Source organism: Danio rerio, chromosome 9 (genome assembly GCF_049306965.1).
Source record: "Danio rerio strain Tuebingen ecotype United States chromosome 9, GRCz12tu, whole genome shotgun sequence".
Lineage (NCBI taxonomy): Eukaryota > Metazoa > Chordata > Actinopteri > Cypriniformes > Danionidae > Danio > Danio rerio.
In genome coordinates this window covers 4,818,985-4,840,029 of record NC_133184.1, presented here as the reverse complement: position 1 = coordinate 4,840,029, position 21,045 = coordinate 4,818,985, and the positions used below count along the sequence as shown (strand labels likewise).

Below are 21,045 nucleotides of genomic sequence, written 5' to 3'. Positions count from 1 at the left end.
TAATTCAAAAACATTTTAGTCCTCGTTTACAGTTGAAGTCAGAATTATTAGCCCCCCTTTGAATTATTTTTTATTTTTAAATATTTCACAAGTGATGTTTACCGGAGCAAGGAAATGTTCACAGTATGTCTGATAATATTTTTTCTTCTAGAGAAAGTCTTATTTGTTTTATTTCGGCTAGAATAAAAGCAGTTCTTAATTTTTTAAAACCATTTTAAGGTCAAAATTATTAGCTCATTTTACCTATTTTTTCGATAGTCTACAGAAGAAACCATCATTATACAATAACTTGCTTAATTACCCTAACCTGCCTAGTTAACCTTATTAACCTAGATAAGCCTTTAAATGTCACTTTTAGCTGTATAGAAGCGTCTTGAAAAATATCTAGTCAATTTTTATGTACTGTCATCTCCTCTTCGCTATTTGTGAGACTGTCTTTGCGTGTCTGTTCATGTTTATTAGGTCAGTTGGATGTGACACGTCATGCAAAAGAGTCCTGAGTGTGTATTATCAGATCTCATCTCTATGGGCCGCTTTCAGTATGGTATCTCGGTTCAGAGGGCTGGACAGCATGTGACAGCAGTGAAAACATCACTGTGGGGAGTGTTTTAAAGGGATAGTTCACCCCAAAATGAAAATTGTCAAACCTTTTAATTTCTTTCTTCCTTTGGACACAAAAGAAGATATTTAGAAAAAATTAGAAGCCTTTAACAATTTTCTTTCATAGTCGGAAAAACAGCTACTATGGAAGCCAATGGTTACAGATTTTGTCGAAATATCTTCTTTTTTGTTCAACAAAAGAAAGAAACTCAATGAGTGACGACTGAAGAATGAGTTAAAATCTTTGGTTTTGGGTTAACTTTGCTCGAAGTGGTTGCCAGCATGGCATATCTTTATCCCTCTTCTGGTAGATCCTGAAAATGAGAATAATTACAAGAAATGCATCATGATTAATGCATCTCTATTTTTCTTCTTCCATCTTCCTTTTTTATTCATGTTTAACTATTATGATACACAGTACATTTTTCCATAGTGATGACATTGTCACTTGCAGGGATCAAGGTGAGGGACAGCAGGGGTAAGGATCCAATCACAGATTAAAGCTGCAAGCAGCGATGATAGGGACCTCGCACCCGGGCTCACCGCCGCCCGGTGGCCTCAGGATGACAGAGAACAGCGAACAATAACAATTACAATAACAATAACAATAACAATAACAACAATAACAATAATAATTTATGCCAATATATATATATACATAAAAAACCTGAGAAAATCACAGATTTATGCCAAACTTTCTCCTGTCAGCAGGTGGCGCTATGACTGTGAGTCAATATTGGCATGTAGATGTCTTCAGGAGAGGAATCTTATCAACCATGTAATTTTTCAGGCAGATCGGACATTGCTTGACTGAGTTATAAGTAACTTCCTATTGCCAGCAGGTGGCGCTTTAACTGTGACTCGATATTGGCATGTAGATGTCTTCAGGAGAGGATTTTAATCAACCATGTGAATTTTCAGGCAGGTCAGACATTGTGTGGCTGAGTTATAAGTCAAACTTCCGGTTGCCAGCAGGTGGCGCTATGACTGACTCAATATTGTTATGTAGATTTGTTCAGGAGAGGACTTTCATCAACCATGTGAAGTTTCAGGCAGATCTGACTTTGTGTGGTTGAGTTATAAGGACTTCCTTGTCAATGGCGATGCGTTGAGGTTTGTCATGCCGCCACGGACACGCCCCTCTGCGAAAACTCTAAATCTTAGCAATTTAACATCGCCAAGGCCTTTAGATGACAAAACCAAATTTTGGTGTTGATCGGAAAAAATCCCTAGGAGGAGTTCGTTAAAATACAACGCCTGGAAATGGCAAAAACGCCACTTTTTTTTCAGCAGGAAGTTAAAAATATCCGACTTCCTGTTGAGTTTGAGATATGGCACCAAGAGACTTTTTCGTTTGGTTTGGTCAGGCTGGGAGATGACCAGCTAAAACCAGCTTGACCAGCCTAGCCAAGCTGGGAGTTCAGCCAAAACCAGCTATGTCCAGCTTAAACCAGACTGGTCAAGCTGGTTTTAGCTGGATTTGGCTGGACATTTTCCAGCCTGACCAGCTAAGACCAGGCTGAAAATGGCTGGAACCCAGCCTGGAAATGGCCAAAACCCCTCTAAAACCAGGCTGGTCAACCAGATAAAACCAGCCAACCAGCCTAGGCTGGTTTAAGCTGGATTTTTCAACAGGGTCAGCACATCACGTAAACGTCACAACTCCGCACTGAACTAGTGTTTGTTTGGTGAATAAATAGTCCATGTTCAGAGACCTGTGGCAGTAATAATACATCATCTGGTGGGGGAAAGAGAAGGAGAAAGAAACGGACTGCTCGCTAACACACTGCTATTTAGTTTTGGGTGAAAAAGAGAATAAATCAGCTTAACTGTACAGCATTTAGAGGATTAAACTCTGATAACCCAACACAGATCGGCCACTGTATTAAAACAAATCTACAGTTAACTTCTCAAGGTAGTAGATCAGACTCTCAAAATGGATTTTATTAAGAACCAACAGGTTTCATGTGATAGATTGCAAAAAATGCTATTCTAGTTTTTGGTCTTGTTTCTAGTGTTAATATTGAAATATTCTTTAATCAAGAAGCATTTTCTAGAGAGGGGAATTATAATGTCTTGTTTTCAGAAATTGAAATTGATTTGGAATTGGAAGTGATTTTTTTTTTTTAAACATAATAAATAATCTGTTAATGCTTATTGAAAATAATCTTGTTTTCACTTTGATAACCCCATCAGCTTGTTTTAAGGAGAAACTCACTTCATTTTGGCATACTATTTCTGAAAACAAGACAATATTTTTTGCTTGCCTAAAAATGCTTCTTGATCTAAGAATTTTTTGACATTTGGTCTAGAAACAAGACTACGACTTGAGAAAAAAAAAAAAAAAAAAAAAAAAAAAATATATATATATATATATATATATATATATATATATATATATATATATATATATATATATATTTTTTATTTTTTATTTTTTTGCAGGGATGTTTAATTATTAATTGCAAATGGGCTAAAGTTTTATCAGGATGAATTTTCTGTAGTATTTTAGTCTACAATTACTCATTAAATTCTTATATTTTATTAAATGATAAACATTATTTGACTGATATTTTAAAATTAAAGTGAAATTCCTCTAAAAAATAAAAACAAATCAAAAAGATAATGATTTATTTTAAAATGAAAATAATGTTTGTTTGAAAAAAAAAAAGTAAGAATTAGTTTTTTTCTGTGGAATATCAAAGAATATATTTGATATGTCTCAGTGATTTGTTTTCGCTTAACCCATCTCCACACTAATACATTTTGTTTAAAAACTTGTATTTTTCTCTCTGTTTTTAGGGTACGAAAATCTATCTTTTTTAAAAACACTGTTGAAAATGGTGTTTTTGTGTTGTGGTGTGGACTGCAAAAACTGAGGCTTTTGAAAGTGATGACACATTTTAGTCATGTTTGAATGCTGTCCGTTTTGACAGCTTTATTAAAGAATAATATCAGTTCGTATATGCTCCATATTGCCTCGCTTCAAAGGACACGGAATGTTTACTGGCAGATATTGTTGTTCAGCAGTGGAAATTTTTTTTTTTGACATTTTGTCGTGACATTTCAAAGAGACGGAAAGTAAATAAATGCAGATTTGATCGAGCGTCTTAGGCTTGTGTGCATGTGAACGAAAGCATTTTCAGACATTTTAGTGTGAATGACAGAATGAATTGAAAACGATAGTGTGGACATGGACATTTTTAGATGAAAAAGCCATGTTCACATTCATCTGGATTAGTGTAGATCAGGGGTCACCAACCTTTTGGAAACTGAGAGCTACTTCTTGGGTATCGTTTAATGTGTAGGGCTTCAATTTTGATAAACACTTCCTAATAATAAATTTGCTCAATTATTATTAATAATAAATTATATTCATCTATGTGAAGACACTGATCATGTTAATGATTTCTCACAATAGTTGTCAACATTGATTGGAAACAGATAAATATCAATATCAACACTTCATTTGTCTGAAATTTTTTCAATGTTTTTTTAAATATATAATTTAATGTCGTTTTTAATTTTACACCAATGCAAGTGTGATTTAAAAAGAATAGCTACAAAAATATTAGATGCAGCTTACAGGTATGTGGTGCTATGGTAAGCTAATTTTATAACAGGCCCACGGGCAACTCATGTGATCCACGCGGGCACCATGTTGGTGACCCCTGGTGTAGATGTAGCCTCATATAAAAGTTTTCAGTGTTTGTATCTCAAAGTGTTGTTGTTTTGCCAGAGCCGATTTTGTATAACATTTTCTTTTGGGCGAACTAACCCTTTAAACCTGTTGTACTGAGAATTATATAACAAATGCTACATTTACTTTTTCAAGTTTTGCACATACATTGACATACAATTATATCATCATGATGGTCATACGATGAACTTGCAGATATTTTAAAACGAGTTAACACTGCAAAAAAAACTTAAATCCTTACTTAAATCCTGTTTCCAATCCAGATATCTAAAAATACTTTCCCCCATTGGCAGATTATTTTGCTTGTTTTCAGAAAAAAACACTTCGTTTTGACACTATTTCTGAAAACAAGACCGTATTTTTACATCGTCTTCAAAGGGCTTCTAAATTTAGGAACTTCTTTACATTTGGACTAAAAACAAGCAAGCAAGTAATTTTTCCAAAATTGTTTTTGTTTATTGTGAAGCATATTTAAAAGCCAAAATTTGTAAAAAGCCCCCAGATAAATAAATGCAGTTGGACAGTCTTCAGTAAGTCATAGCTAAGCTAGTTTTCTATTGTCTGTGTTTGGGGGTGCAGTGGACAGTGGGGGGTCAAGATTACACTGCTAATCCGCTAGCAGACAGGGGACACCTGCGTAGCCCCGCAGAATCAGATTACGGAAACGTTGCACTAATTAGGGCATGACACTCGCCACATGGCTAAATCTGTAAGGAGCCTTTTGGTAGGGGAGGAAGACTAAAAGAAAAAGAAGGAAAAGACAGAAAATGTAAAAAAAAAAAAAATTGTACTTCACTGACTTCTTTGCTAAAAGATTTCAGGTTTTGTTTTGCTACAAACGTTAGCGGTGTCACGTTAGTGATTTGTCTTTGCAGTAGACTGAAACAGTCAAAATATAGATGAAAAACAATCACGCATTTATACGGGAATGAGCAGCTCTTTACTGTTAGCCATTAATCTGTAAGTACGGATATTGTGTATTTAAGCCTATTAAGAGCTGAAGCTCTTTCGTACCAGACAGTGACTTTCTGTGATAAATTCTTGATGCATTAACCTGATTTCTCAAAAAACTTCTGAAACACATTTAACTTTTGAAACACTTATAAAATAGGACTTTTCTTTTAATTTTACCGACTTTAAACACCATAAAAAGCACATAAACATAAAAACTGATTGTCATACACAACATGATCTCCTGAAGTTTTAGTTTTTGTATTTTTAATTAAAGATACATATATACAAAAAAGTTGATAATATATAAATATTATTAAATAATAATAATAATAATAATAATAATAATAATAATAATTGTTATTATTATTATTATTATTATTATTATTATTATCATTATTGTTATTAACAATCATAATAAATTATATTTTTATTATTTACATTATGTTATAATAATAATGATAATAATAAAAAATTATAAATAATAAAATGTTATTTATTATAATAATTAATAATAATAATAATAATATTAATAAATATTTTAATAATAATATAAATTAATAAATAAATAAATAAATAAATAAATAAATAAATAAATAATCCTGAAAACACAAGGAAACTTACAAGAAAACTGAACTGAAGAACTTTTTTCCATGTTGGATTGGATTCTCCATGATAGTTCCTACATGGAGGAATACATAATAATAATAATAATAATAATAATAATAATAATAATAATAATAATAATAAACTTTTAAGCTTTATTGGCATAATAAGAAAGTTTCATCTACAAAACAATTATAATTCAAAGAAGCATTTAACAAACAACAGTGGCAGCAAAGAGGAAAGGAACAATTCAGAATAAAAAGAGTGAGAACAACATCCTCCCTCCAAGCGCAGGGCTCCACAACAGAGTTACTCAACTATAACCAGTGACCCAGCAGACGAGCACACAAGACACTGCAGTGGGGCCCTGTGTGCTGGAGGCCCCAAAAATGTAGGGGTATACATTTCTGTAACTTTCTTAAACTGCAAGCTTCGCTCATTAACCAAATGAATACATTTGATAAAATTATCAATAAAAAAAAAACACTAATCCCATGCATGAATTATGTTTCACTTACAGTTGAGGTCAGAATTTTTAGCCCCGCTGTTTATTTTTTCCCCAGTTTCTGTTTAACAGAGAGATTTGACTGAATTTGATTTGTCCACTGCTTTTGGATCTGTTTAGAAACACATTTCTAAACATAATAGTTTTAATAACTCATTTGATTTATTTTATCTTGGTCATGATGACATTAAATAATATTTTACTAGATATTTTCCAAGACACTTCTAGCTTTGACATTTAAAGGCTTAACTAGGTTAATTAGGTTAACTAAGCAGGATAGAGTAATTAGGCAAGTCATTGTATAATGATGGTTTCTCTTTAGATTGGGGAAAAAATACCTTAAAGGGGCTAATAATATTGTCTCTAAAATGGTGTTTAAAAAAATTCAAAACTGCTTTTTTTCCAGCCGAAATAAAACAAATAAGACTTTCTCCAGAAGAAAAAATATTATCAGACATACTGTGAAAAGTTCCTTGCTCTGTTAATCGTCATTTCAGAAAACTTTAAGAAAGAAAAAAAATCCAAAGGGGCTAATAATTCTGACTTCAACTGTATATAATTAATTTATTCATTAATTTTCTTTCATCTCAGTCCCTGATTAATCAAAGGTCAATATTAACCATTAACCAGTCAGATTAATATTAAATTAATATTTAATAAAAAAAAAGATATATTTTACCATGCGAACAACAGCAAACAGAACATATTAACAACAGAACATCTTCACACACATGCGGCGTTTCCAACAGCATAAATAAATAATCAACTAAATAAAAAGAATGATATAAATAGGCCTAGACATTTTTCATTTAAATGACAAATTTAGATTACAAACCAAAAACACTGACCGAATCCTTTTAAGAACCGGCTATTTAGTATAGATTAAGAATAGGCTGTTTTTTTCCAATCATATTTTTTTCCTTTTGTCAAATAAAAACAGCAGGCTACCGCAAATTGATTGATCCATGGAAAATATGCATTTAATTAATGCTCCACTCTAATTATTATATCACAAACCTGTCTCACCATTTTTAATAGAAGTCATTATATTTAAGATTATGTTATGAGCTGCAGATTTTACCTTAGAGCTTCTGTGCTTTCATTTCATTCCGTCTCATTCATGTTTCTAGAGTTTCCACTTAGATATGCTTGGCGTTTATAGCAGGTTTAGCATGCTGTCCCGGGAGAGAACCCCGAGCTCGGAGATACTTGAGCCCAAGGCTCTTGCCCGGTCAATAAGCATAGAAGGGGGATCCGAGATCAAGTAGGTCTCGAGAGCTCCCCCTCAGAAAAGGGAGGAAAAGGAGGAGATGGGGTGGAAGGGAGGATTCTTCCAAAACGAAGATACTGTAGAGTAGTAGGGAGAAAACGATTAATTTATAGTAAGCTTGGATCATTCTGATTGGATTATTACTGATTACAGATGAGAAGCCAGTCGTGCTCAATCATATCACGTGCTCCTCACGAAATTAGTTTGTGAAACTTGTCTTTGGTCAACGGTTAATCTGAGCATCCCTAGTTTGTAGAGATTATATAAGATGTTGCGGTATGTGACTTTATTAAGTCATAGACTGTATTAAACAGAAACAGTTGAACGCAATATCTTCAGTAATATGCAAATTGATGATGTCATTTCGTGACTTTTAGCTTAGCTGCTTTCTATTAAAAATAGTTGTCAACATTTTTTAAGTGTTTCTTTCTTCTCATGTGATTCCGAGCAAATGTTAAACTCCATCAAAAGAAGCATGAAGTGCTGATGATATCACCCTCTTATTTCATGCTTGTGCTGTGGTAGTTTGGGGAGAGCTGTGTTTAGTGGTGTTTGGGTCAGAGTGGGGTGGATGTGTAGGTGCTTATTTGGATTTTTGAGTGGTCAGGATGTTTCAGATGGACCCGTAGGAGCCATTCAAACACAGGTGATCAAAGTACTTGCTGAACTCGGCTGCCAAGGTCAGACTGACCATTACTACAGCCAGAAGACATAGTTGTTCCTGGAAACCTTTTCAAATGAGTACATTTTCCATCTAAGAAGCATATTCTCTGGTGGTAAAGATGGTTATAATTACTCAAGGGTAGCAGTAAATCTAGTTTTAACACTCTCCTGTGTCTATTTTACTGCATCTTAGTCAGATTTTTCATTTTTAAACACACAAAAAAAGCGTCAATAGCCAAGATTTTGATTATTAGTATAAAATTTGAAAACATTTTTCTCTATATTTTCTTTTTTTGCACAATTTTATTTATTTATTTATTTATTTATTTATTTATTTATTTATTTATTTATTTATTTATTTATTATTTATTTATTTGTTTATTATTAATTAATTAATTAATTTATTTATTTGTTTATTATTTATTTATTTATTTATTTATTATTTATTTATTATTTATTTGTTTATTATTTATTATTTATTTATTATTTATTTATTTATTATTTATTTATTAATTAATTTATTTATTCTTATTTATTTATTTATTTTTATTTATATTTTTCATTTTTTACGTGGTTAGTCGTAAATGATCATCAAACAGCACTAGAACAAATACAATAAGCGTCTGGCAAACACAGGACCAATACTAATCTGCTCTGTCGGGATATGTTGTTTCATCAAACATCTTATATCTTAAATGATGTGTCTCTGAAACATTAGAGATAGATGGATTGGTTATTTTGTGCTATATAAACATAAATTGGCACCGGTACAGCACAGAGCACATGGTCATATTTGTTCAGAAGATGGCTTTGCCCGTCTGTAGGTTGTTAGATCTTTATTTCATTTGTCAGACATCTGGACTCGCAGATTAGATTTAGGTTTCTCTGTTGTCACGGCGATATCGTGTTACATAGACTGAATCAACATGTCCGTCCACAAGCACAGAAGCAGAAACTGTGTTATTTTGCCATTCAGAGCTAGATAATTGAACCATTATATGTGGCCTTTTGGTGTACTTTCAAATCATAAATGCATATCTGAAGAAACAAAATGCAGATATTCATTTAATAAAAGGTTATGCGAGTTTACTTGTGCATTTGGAAGTACACTCTCACACACTTTTTAAGGTTAAATAATGTGTTTTAAAATCGTATTTAATTTTACTTAATTTATTATGTTTAATATATTTTCTGCAATCAAAAGAATAACAGTTCTAACTTATTTAGGTTGATTTGAAAGGTTTTAATGTTTAATGTAAAGAATTATATGTCAGTAGCCTGGGGAAAAGTATAGTTGAAGTCAGAATTATTTTTCAACACATTTATAATCATAATAGTTTTAATAACTAATTTTTAATAATTCATTTTTAATAACGGATTTTTATTTTATCTTTGCCAGGATGACAGTAAATAATATTTGACTAGATATTTCTCAAGACACTTCTATACAGCTTAAAGTGACATTTAAAGGCTCAACTAGGTTAATTAGGCAGGTTAGGGTAATTAGGCAAGTTATTGTGTAACAATAGTTTGTTCTGTAGACTATGAAAAAAATATATAGCTTAAAGGGGCTAATAATTTTGACCTTAAAATGGTGTTTAAAAAAATTAAAAGTGCTTTTATTCTAGTCGAAAGAAAACAAATAAGACTTTTTTCCAGAAGAAAAAATATTATCAGACATACTCTGAAAATGTCCTTGTTTAAAAAATATTTTAAAAAGAAAAAAATTAAAGAGGGCTAATAATTCTGACTTCAACTGTATAATGTTAAATATACTCTAAATAATATAAATCTAAATCAGAGACTGATTTAATGATGTTTTCATTACCTTTAAAGTGTAAGTTGCAACACAGTGTCACCGACTCGGTCCCAGTCATTCCCTTCGTTGGCCAGCAGAGGTCACCATCACCGGACTATTGACATTACGTCACCCACTTACACTGATTGCAGACACACCTGACACGCATCCAGCACTTAGATCTGTAAAGTGTGAGTAAATATATTAGTTAAGGGTTAGTTATTAGCTTAAGCATGTTATTGGGACATTATTCTAGTTGCAACTATTCCTCATTTACTAACAGTTAATAAATGAAAAATAGCTGCAACTTCAGAATAACGTCCCAATAACATATATACACTATTAACTGATACTTAACAAGTCTTTATTAAGTTATTTCCTAACCGCTTGTTCATGATCTATTACTAATTTATTAGGTATAGATATAAAAAATTAAAATACAGTTAAGAAGTCATTTACAACTTGTTAACTAACAGCTTGTAAGTTATCCATTAGCCATCTATAAGGCACAGATATAAATAATTAACAAACTATTAACTTTTATTTAACAAGTCATTTATAACTTGTTAGCTAACAGTTTATTAATGGTCTATTAACTAGTTATAACGGATAGCTATTCTAAAGTGTTACCGAAATCGGTAAGGGGCCAAACACTTTTTCACACTACTGTACATTTACATGATACTGGAATTGGATTTAGAAGCAAATATTATCGTTTGACCTCCCTTACATTGGTCTCTAAAACGAACAAAACAAAATGTCGAACCTTGAAAACGCAATTTAAAGTGACTCCCAGTGTTCTTAACACTACTTTACAAATCTACAGAGAAAAAAACAGCACGACTACACACACAGACAAACAGTATGGCTTCCTGTGCCCTTTGCTTTTTCCAAATTAAGATGCATTCAAAAGCAGTTCTAGATGTGTCTTCCCATCAGCACACAGTTGGAGAGGGAATGATCTGTTTGTGTTTGGGTGGGTGGTGTACAGTTGACTCTGAAGGGTGGGGTACGGATGGGGCTTTGGTGACTGCAGTATTTTGGGGGAGTTCCATACAGCAGATGTGTGAAAGTAGGGCAGTTGTAGAGGACAGAGATTGTGTAAGAGGTGGAGGTCTGACCTCACCACATGTTAGAGTTTACGCACACACGTGTAGATGCTGTGTAGGTTTGCTTTTAAACCACACACACAGAGACTCGCAGTGCAAAGGGATTCTGTGCTGACAAGAAAAAGGTGGATTATTTTTGTTGATCTGTGACATGATTGTTATTGTAAGTGAATTAACAGTCATGAAGCTCAAGGGTGTGGAGTTTTGTGCTGCGTATTCAAGTGTGAAATTACTGAAAAAATACCAAAATAATGCTTCAGTTTAGATCATGATATCTGGGAATTTAGAATCAGACAAAAACAAATTTATAGAGAGTAGGATTGGACACATTTCTTTCTTTCTTTCTTTCTTTCTTTCTTTCTTTCTTTCTTTCTTTCTTTCTTTCTTTCTTTCTGTTTGTTTGAACGTTTTCTTGTTCTTTGTTTTATTTTTTTCTATTTTCTTTCTTTCTTCAATTTGTTTGTTCATTATTTCTTTTTGTTTTAACTTGTTCTTTCTTAGATTTTTTCTATTTTCTTTCTTTCTTTCTTCAATTTGTTTGTTCATTATTTCTTTTTGTTTGAACTTTTTCTTGTTCTTTCTTTGATTTTTTTCGATTTTCTTTTGTACTTTCTTTACTTTCCCATTGTTCTTCCTATTTTTCGTTAATTTTTTCTTTCTTTTTTGTCATTTTCTTTCTTTCCTTCGTACTTTTTTTTACAGAGGCACACAAGTATGTTTGTCATAAACAGGATTAATATATTATTTAAGGAATCTGGTAAACCCCAAATCTTAAATGTTAGCCTGTTTTTAAAGCGTTTAAAACCACCTTGTACTTTCTAAATGTTTTGTCTGTCTTATTGTAATTTTCCTTTTTCCAGTTAGACTTTTGTTTGTCTGATAGCTTTGGGACTTAAAGGACTTATTCTTCATTCTCTCTTTGTGTCTGTATACAGAACTCCATGAACTTGCCTCCAGACAAAGCAAGATTACTACGGCAGTATGACAACGAGAAGAAATGGGAACTCATTTGTGACCAGGTAAAACACTCTTTCCTCCTTATCTTCATTCTCACGCTCTTTTTGTTTGGGTTGTGAATGTTTTGTCCATCCATTTGAAAGTCTTTGGGGTTCATAGCAACAGACACTTTCAATAGCAACTGCAGAGTCCCCATATGGTCATGGAATTTTTGAAATATCATGGAAATTTTAAAAGGTATTCCAAACATTGCAAGTCAAGGAATTTAGATATCATGTATTGTCCAAGTGATGGAATAGCAGGGAATTTTGTTTGACTCTTTACATTTTAGGTTTGTTATCAAAAACAAATAATAATAACAATAATTATAAACTGTATTTTTATATTCCATTGATTTACACCTGTCTGTATAGTTTTGTTATTTATTTTTGTTCCTTTCAAGCTCATTAGCTGGCAATTGCTAAAGTATATGCAATATGTAAGTTAGCTAAGGCTAACTTGGCAGGATAATGTCAATCTTAAGAGCTGTTGGCATCAAAATGACTTCAAAGATGGTGGAGCTTCATTCCCAGCAGGCACAGGAAGCCAACATGACGTCAGATTGACATTGTACCCCAACATCATCAGACATTGCATTTTGTTTGGAAATGAAAGTCGAGTTGACGTCAGAACCCAACGTAAGGTTAACTTCAATTTCCAACTTCAGATAGACTTTACATTTTGGACTGTGGAGGAAACCCACGCAAACACGGAGAAAATGCAAACTCCACACAGCCAACTGACCTGGCCGGGACTTGAACCAGTGACCTTCTTGCTGTGAAGCGACAGTGCTAACCACTGAGCTACCGTGCTGCCACATATTATTTTAATGTTACATTTATATAAGCACAACAGTGGCCTGTTTTCCTATTCATTTATTGTAATGGAAATTAACGTTTTTTGTTGAAATCAAGGAATTTTGATCCTATTTGTCTTAAATTGGGAACTTTATCATGCAAATGACAGTTTTTTTTTAAATGCACAATTTTTACAGCTTTCATTGGCCAATGTGCTTTCCAACAAACCAACAGAAAACAGACAGACAACCACAAACAGATTAAAGATGAAAGAGTAATGTCTTCATGCCTCCTTAAAGTCAAATACCTTTGAGAACGCTAGTCTTAAAGCGGTCGATGGAAGAAGGTGCTTGTCTTATTGATGGTGGTAAGGCAAATGTTTACAACTCTGCAAAAACCCATCACATGATGGCTGAATTTTATTAATAAGTGCATTTCAGCATTGTTGCTCTCATGCAGCATGAAAAAAACCAGTAAGTGCCAGACATTTGAATTAGATTGTACCAAGCATTTCAGTGAGACAAGTGTAGGCATATCTGTGCTACATTGAGTCATTGTTTGTTCATGAGGTGACCTTGTGTCTTTCCAGACATAACATTTAGTGTTTACCTTTTCCACAAGACGACAACAAAACTTGCCTGTCTGTTTTTAACACTCTTGTTCCTGTGTTTATTTCATCCAGCCAGTGCTACTGACCCAATTAAAAATAATATTGAACTTTGCATGTAGATCATCATGAGACCCTACAGAATTTCTTTTATATTTATGGATGCTGCCTCGTTGAGATATATTGACCGTTATATTAGCCAAGTTACTACTACTACTACTGCTGACAGTGACATTATTATTTTGCTTTTAATGCACTCCAGACTGTTTAATGTTGTTCACATACACACACACACACAAACATACTTGTATATATGGTTTATGAGGACTCTCCATTGTCGTAATGCATCTTATGGCCCGTTTCCACTGACTAGTACGGTACGGGTTGGTATGGGTCACCTTTATCAGGCTTGCATTTCCACTACCAAGGATACTCTTTTGGTGGGCGTGGTGTTTGACAAAGTTTCAGTCGACATCATTCTCGCTCGAATAAATGTCTACAGTAAAGCTACACAGGTCGCTCACATATCATATGAGAGGCACTTCTCACAAAACAGATGCTTTATACATATAAATGCTTGTGTATAAATGTTAATTACTAACTTTTCTATGAACATAATGTTTTTTTTACATGAACTCCAGTGCAAAATAGCCTACTGTAATGTCTTCAATTATATAAAATAAATAAATGCAACATATATAAACACATACAGACCCTTACAGTCTCCGATATGTTACTAATGGCAGAAAAACTACATACAGCATACATTTAGTCCTTATTTGGGTTCAAAAACAACACCCAACATAGCCCACAGTCAGTGCAAACCTCTCATCTGTGTCTGTAATCTTAACCAGCACATGTAAGCTCTGTTAGAGAGTAATTCTGTCATTCTGAGTTCAAAATAGTCCAAAAGCTGATGATAAACATGGCAGTTTGTTCGTGATTCAGGTTGCTGAAACAATTTGATCCCGTGTTTTGTCGGCCTTCTCCTTTGTTTGTTTTCTCTTCATTCTCGCGTTTGTCCTTTTCTTTTCTGAAAGGATTAGATGTCAAAGACACTTAAATAATCACACACACGTTATTATCATCAGCTCAAGAAGTTTGTTATATCAAATATAGATCGTGAGCTCCCTGGAGAAAGCGAAAACCACTCGCACTTTTAGGCAGCCTCGTAAGACAACAACAGGACATGGCAGATTCTGTTCTTCTTGGCTTTGTGGCTGTACATCAAGACAACAACAAGGTTTGCTTGAGTTCGGGTCATCCATGGCTCGTTATTATATGCATATAGTATTATAGTGTAATGTCTCGGCTGTGTATTTAAAACCTGGCGGTTCCTTTGTTTTCATTCTGGCTAGCTCCACAAGCTTGTGACGTATCTCTGTAACCAATCAGCATACAGCTGCTCGTGTAGCTCCACCTTTTGTTAACTGTTCTTGTGTTTTGGTACCCTTTCGAAAGGGTTCAGAAAAAGTGGTGCGGTACGGTTCGGTACGCTTTTATGGCGTTTCCACTGTCAAAAGTCGTACTAAACCACTATTAGGCTAACAAAACACGAGAAAGGGTACCAAAAGGTGGAGCTACAAGCACAGCTGAACATACTGTACCATACTACTCAGTGGAAACGGGCCATTATATTGTAAAAACACTTATTATATGGTCTTACCCTACACCTAGCACTAATCCTAACCCTCACAAGAAAACCTATGGCAGTATTTAAATGTCAAAAGACCCCATTAAGTATCATTTTTAAGGACACAAGCCATGTCCTCATAACCCACCTTAACAGCATAAAATAGACTAGAATATATTATAAACCCACGTCAATGTCATTAAACAACTGTGTGTCCTCCTAAACCACATAAACAAGTAAGTACACACACACAGAACCACAGACTGCCACATGTTAAGTGTCACTGTGATATCAGTGTTTTGTGTATGTGTGTGCATGTGCAGAGGCCTTGTGTTGTTTTCAAGGGAACTGAGTCTCTTCCTATTTCCTGTTATGGGCTGTGGTTGATTGGCTGTTGCCAAGCACAACTTCCAAATGACTGAGATAATTGCATACAGATTTGATTTCAAACATAAGTGAAGGATTAGTACTGTATGCTTAATTTTTTATACATTATTGGTGTATTATAACCACATTGCTATGACTTCAGTCATTTAGCAATCCTTTTGTGTGTAGAGATTAATGCATATGGATAAATTGTACAATGCCTTCACGTTTTAGTGATGTCTTTATCTTTCTATTCCAGGAACGATTTCAGGTGAAGAATCCACCTCACACATACATCCACAAGTTACAGAGTTATCTGGACCCGGCCGTGACCAGGAAGGTAAGTTCTGAACTCATTACCGTCATTCCAAAGTGTGTTATGATTAAGTTTGTTGCCCTCACATGCTGTCTCTAAGGAAACAGTTGGATATCTGGGTTTATACAACAGTTCTGTCTGGTTCTCGAATCTGATTGGCTGATAGCCGTGATATATTTAAATAATATCAGCACCCGTACAGCCTCTTTACCCTTTGTATATTACTCCACCCACATACAGCCAGCAAAAAGCAGACACTACAGATCTAAAGTTTAAAAGATGCTTGCTCAGCTGTTTAACTGTCAGCTTATGATTTGAATCCAACACGGAAGAAAGTAGTTCCTCCTACAAAAGAGTTTTTGAGATTCTCCATGTTTGATTTAGTTTTTTTTATACACAATTATGCCGTCAAACTGTTGCATAAACACAAAATCACACTTGTAGCAGTGCGATATGGCTGTATATCGGCACTGGTGGGGGCACTCGGCCTGTGGCCTGTGTGCTACGAGTGTGATATTGCTCATATACAAAATCAATAAAAGCGTTATATTTTCTGCAAGGGTAATACTTTTTGCTAAGATAAGACATACACACATGGAAATTGTGTTTCTTCGTTCTTTAAATTACTCTCTAAATTAGCTCTGTGCATGTTACAATGTATCTCCAAGCGGAATTTCCCATCATGTTAGGGACACTCCCACCTGAAAATGTAAGTGACGTGTGCCGCATTTCAGTGCATGAAGCCCACATCGTAAATTCTATTTAATGCTATTCCTGTTTAAACAAATTTCATAAGATTTTGTTTTTGAAACATTGAACCTCAACGCGTGAAGAGAACTCGCGTGGTAGGTCTGAGAAGTGCCTCATCTGAAGAGGTAAATGAAAGTTAGGATGCGCAATTTAAGACTTCCTTCTCAACGGTAAAACTCTATTATGATGTATTAAAGACAAGTGTTATTCGGTTATCGATTATTTCTTAGAACTAAGTCATTCTAGGAATTGTGTTGTCTGTAACGTTCTCATTGTGCTGCATCTGTGGATTGTTTCAAAGTAAAAACATCATATTCCTGCTGTCTGTTTCTTTTTTATATTAATCAAACAACAAAAGATAGGGAAATCACTCTCTCTGCTCTTGACTGAATAGCTATATAGCTCAATTATGGTTCATCTTTATTTATTTTGTACAGTAAAGTTTATAAACAGTAGTCAGTGTTATATTTGGTTGTACTATTTAGTTTATTTAACTGAAAACTACTCTTAGATTCCTGAAAAAACTCAAAAGCACTGTTTATTTTATTAGTATTTTTGCTACATTGTATTAATTTATTTCCCAGTGATGGGTTGCAGCTGTTAGAGCATCCGCTGTGCAAAACATGTGCTGGATAAGTTGGCGGTTCATTCCTCTGCGGCGACCCCTGATTAATAAAGGGACTAGCCTAAAAGAAAATGAATAATTGGATGTATTAATTTGCTCTTTTGCATTTAGATGTTTTAAATATTTTTTTTTTATATTTGAGTGTCCTGTTTTTTTTATTTTTTATTTTTTTAACTGAACCTATAACACACTGAACCATACTAAAACCATGACCCCGAAACTGAAAGCTTTACCGTTGCACCCCTAATAGGTATCAAACAATACACCATGCATTACACCACTGATTTACAATGATCCACACTCTGTCTTATTATGGCCGGACGCCACCTTCATTCTCAGCAATATGATAATGATATACTGATATGGAAATGTGAGGGTCTAAAGTATTTCAATAAAAAAAAATACAGACAGGATTCACTTGTTTTACCACTATTGATTATTTCTGCATATCAGAGCAATGTTAAACTAGTTTTAGTTGCTTAAATGCACTTTCTACAGCTTTAAAAGCATCACCTGCATTTATGAACAAACATCAGTTATGTGGTTGTCCACCCCCTACACACGTAGATCCCTATATATATATATATATATATATATATATATATATATAATATATGACACCAGAAGTTTACATCCATTCTAAAAAAGGAACATAACCATTTTTTTTTAAATTGTCTGGTGTTAAATCATACTAAACGTTTACTATTTTAGGTCCGTTAGGATTGCCTAAATGTTTTACATTTGCTAAATGCCAGAATAATGAGAGAATCTTTTTTTGAGAATTTTTTTATTAATTTCCTGACAGTAAATCGTTTATATACATTTCCTTGGTGTTTTTTAGCTTTGCTATTAACTGTATAACTTTGGTCTAATGTTTTGGGTATCCTTCCACAAGCTTCTCACAATAGTTTAAAGGAATTTCGCTCCATTTCTCCTGACAGAATTGGTGTAACTGAGTCAGATTTGTAGGCTCAAATTTGCTCACACAAGCTTTTTCAACTCTGCCCACAAATTTTTTTATAGAATTGAGCTCAGGGCTTTATGATGGCCACTCTATAACATTCACTATGTTGTCCTTAAAGCCCATTTTAACTAATTTGGCAGTATGCTTAGGGTCATGGTCTGTTTGGAAGACCAACTTGTGGCCAAGTTTTAATTTCCTGGCTGATGTCTTGAGATGTTGCTTCAGTATTTCTACATAAAGTTTTCTCTTCATGATGCTATCTATGCTGTCAAGTGGACCAGTCCCTCCTCCAGCAAAACTGCCCCACAACATGATGCTGCCGTCCCCATACCTCACAGTTGGGATGGTGTCCCTAGGCTTGTAAGCTTTCCCTTTGTCCTCCAAATGTAACACTGGTCATTATTGCCAAACAGTTCAATCTTAGCTCCATCAGACCACAGGACATGTCTCCAAAAATAAGTCTTTTCCCTAGTGTAATTTAGCTAATTGTAATCTGACTTTTTTATTGATTCTGGTTTGTTGATTTTCCCATGTTGTCACAAAAGGAAGCAGTGTGTTTGAGGTTTTCCTTAAATACTATTCTACGGTTGTGCCTCTAATTAACTCAAATGTTGTCAATTAGCCAATCAGAAACTTCCAAAACCTCGACACCATCATCTGAGCGTTTTCAGAGGCGGAATAATCTTATTGTATGCAAACTTGACTTTCAAGAAAAGTTATAACAATTTCTCAAAAAAAGTCTCTCTCATTATTCTGCTATTAAGCACAACAGAAACAAATGTGATAATCTTAACTTACCTAAAAGAGAAAAAGTTCAGTCACATTAACATCTGACTTTTTTTTAAATGGTTATGTGCCTTTTTATACAGTGTACACTTCTGGTTTCCACTGTATATGTTGTATTTAACAGCATTATATACAACATTTTATTGTCACTAACAGTAGCAGCATTACAACAACAGAAACTGTCATTTGCATGATTACTCCTTACTGAAAAAGAGTAATTCTGTTAACAATGCTGTTTATTTTTTATTGCCATATAATTTCCAATCACTGCTTAGCACACAACAGGAGAAATGTGGGATGTGGGACACCACTGAGTACATCTGAAGATAGTCCCAGAGAAAGTAGAGGACGAATACATAAAAGCAAAATAAGAGACAGGGAGTTACGGCTGTACATTCTGGCCGCCGCTCTTTTTTTTTTTTTTTTTTTTTGCAGACGTGAACAATTGTTACTTTGTGTGTGCCGAGAGCTTTACATGCGGTGCATTCCACACGCGGCTCTCGGCCAATCAGAATGCAGCAGGAAGAGGGTCATTCCAGAGGGTCCTGAAGAATGTCTGTGCCATTGATTCCATTCCAGGATGACCTCTCTGGAGGACTGCTTTCTTTTTTCCCCATTCTCTTTCCTTCTTTTTTTCCCCCTCTCCGCAGCTGGGAATGCTTAAAGTTGAGGTGGGACATTGAGCTTTTGCACAAACGCACACTGAAAACACACTGCGCTCCACATGTGCCAAACACACCCACGCTGGGAACAGAGCACACACTCACACTCTTACACTATACTCACTTTTTTTTTCAGTTGGTTTTATGCATCCGTCTCTTTCGCTTTGTCTGGTTCTGTTGCTATTTACATAGTAATTAAGATTATAATTAGTGTGTATCAAAGAGGAGTATTTTATAATAGTAAGCTAACAGTGCCAAGGTTATATAATTGTTTGGTCACCGCTTACATCAGGTGATCGTACTCATCGCAGTGTACGATGACTCAAGATTTGTTGTGTAACTTCTTTTATTTTGAAATAATTTCATTCCTTTACTTTGAAAATACAAAACTTAATGTAAAGTCTGAATTATTTATCAGAATTGAATTATCAGCCCCTCTTTAAATTTAGTTTTCTTTTTTAAATATTTCCCAAATGATGTTCAACAGAGCAAGCAAATTTTCACAGTATGTCTGATAATATTTTTTCTTCTGGAGAAAGTCTTATTTGTTTTATTTTGGCTAGAATAAAAGCAGTTTTTAATTTATTTAACAACATTTTAAGGTCAAAATTATTAACCCCTTAAAGCTGTATATTTTTTGATAGTCTACAGCACAGGTGTCAAACTCAATTCCTGGAGGGCTGCAGCTCTGCAGAGTTTAGCTTTAACCCAAATTAAACACACCTGTTCAAATTAATTGAGTCCTTCAGGCTTTTTTGAAACCTAGGGGTAAGTGTGTTGAAGCAGGGTTGTAACTAATCTGTGCTGAGCTTTGGCCCTCCAGAAACTGGATTTGATACCTGTGGTCTACAGAACAAACCATCATTATACATTTACTTACCTGATTACCCTAACCTGCATAGTTAACCTAATCAACCTAATTTACCTAGTTAAGCCTTTAAATGTCACTTTAAGCTGTACTGAAGTGCACTGTATTTAAATATCTAGTAAAATAGTATGTACAGTCATCATGGCAAAGATAAAATAAATCAGTTATTAGTAATGAGTTATTAAAACTATTGTGTTTAGAAATGTGTTAAAAAAAATCTGCTCTCCTTAAAATAGAAATTGGAGAAAAAAATAAACAAGGGGCTAATTATTCAGGGGGGGCTAATAATTCTGATTGTTTTTTAACTGGATATATAAGTACACCCCTCACAAATCTCTCATTTGAATTAATTTTTTTATAGGAAGCTTTACAATATTGTATTTTTGCATATTTAGTCATGTTAAGTCAGTACTGAAGCCAAATCTGGAGCAAATCTAACAAAATAACTTACAATAAGGGTTCAAAAATTAATA

General features: G+C 34.1%; 1 protein-coding gene across 12 annotated transcripts in view; it reads left to right on the top strand.

Annotated features, from left to right (window-relative positions):
* The window catches only part of fmnl2a (formin-like 2a), a 132,824-nt gene that overhangs the window by 27,791 nt on the left and 83,988 nt on the right, over positions 1-21,045 (top strand). For all 12 annotated transcript variants that reach the window (XR_012385110.1, XM_005167947.6, XM_068223538.2 and 9 more), the window contains exons 2-3: positions 12,138-12,221; positions 15,861-15,941. Coding sequence is in view for 11 of the 12 variants with exons in the window: in XM_005167947.6 (XP_005168004.1) it covers positions 12,138-12,221; positions 15,861-15,941 (165 nt within the window). In the remaining variant the exon portion in view is untranslated. The remainder of the gene's footprint in view (positions 1-12,137; positions 12,222-15,860; positions 15,942-21,045) is intronic.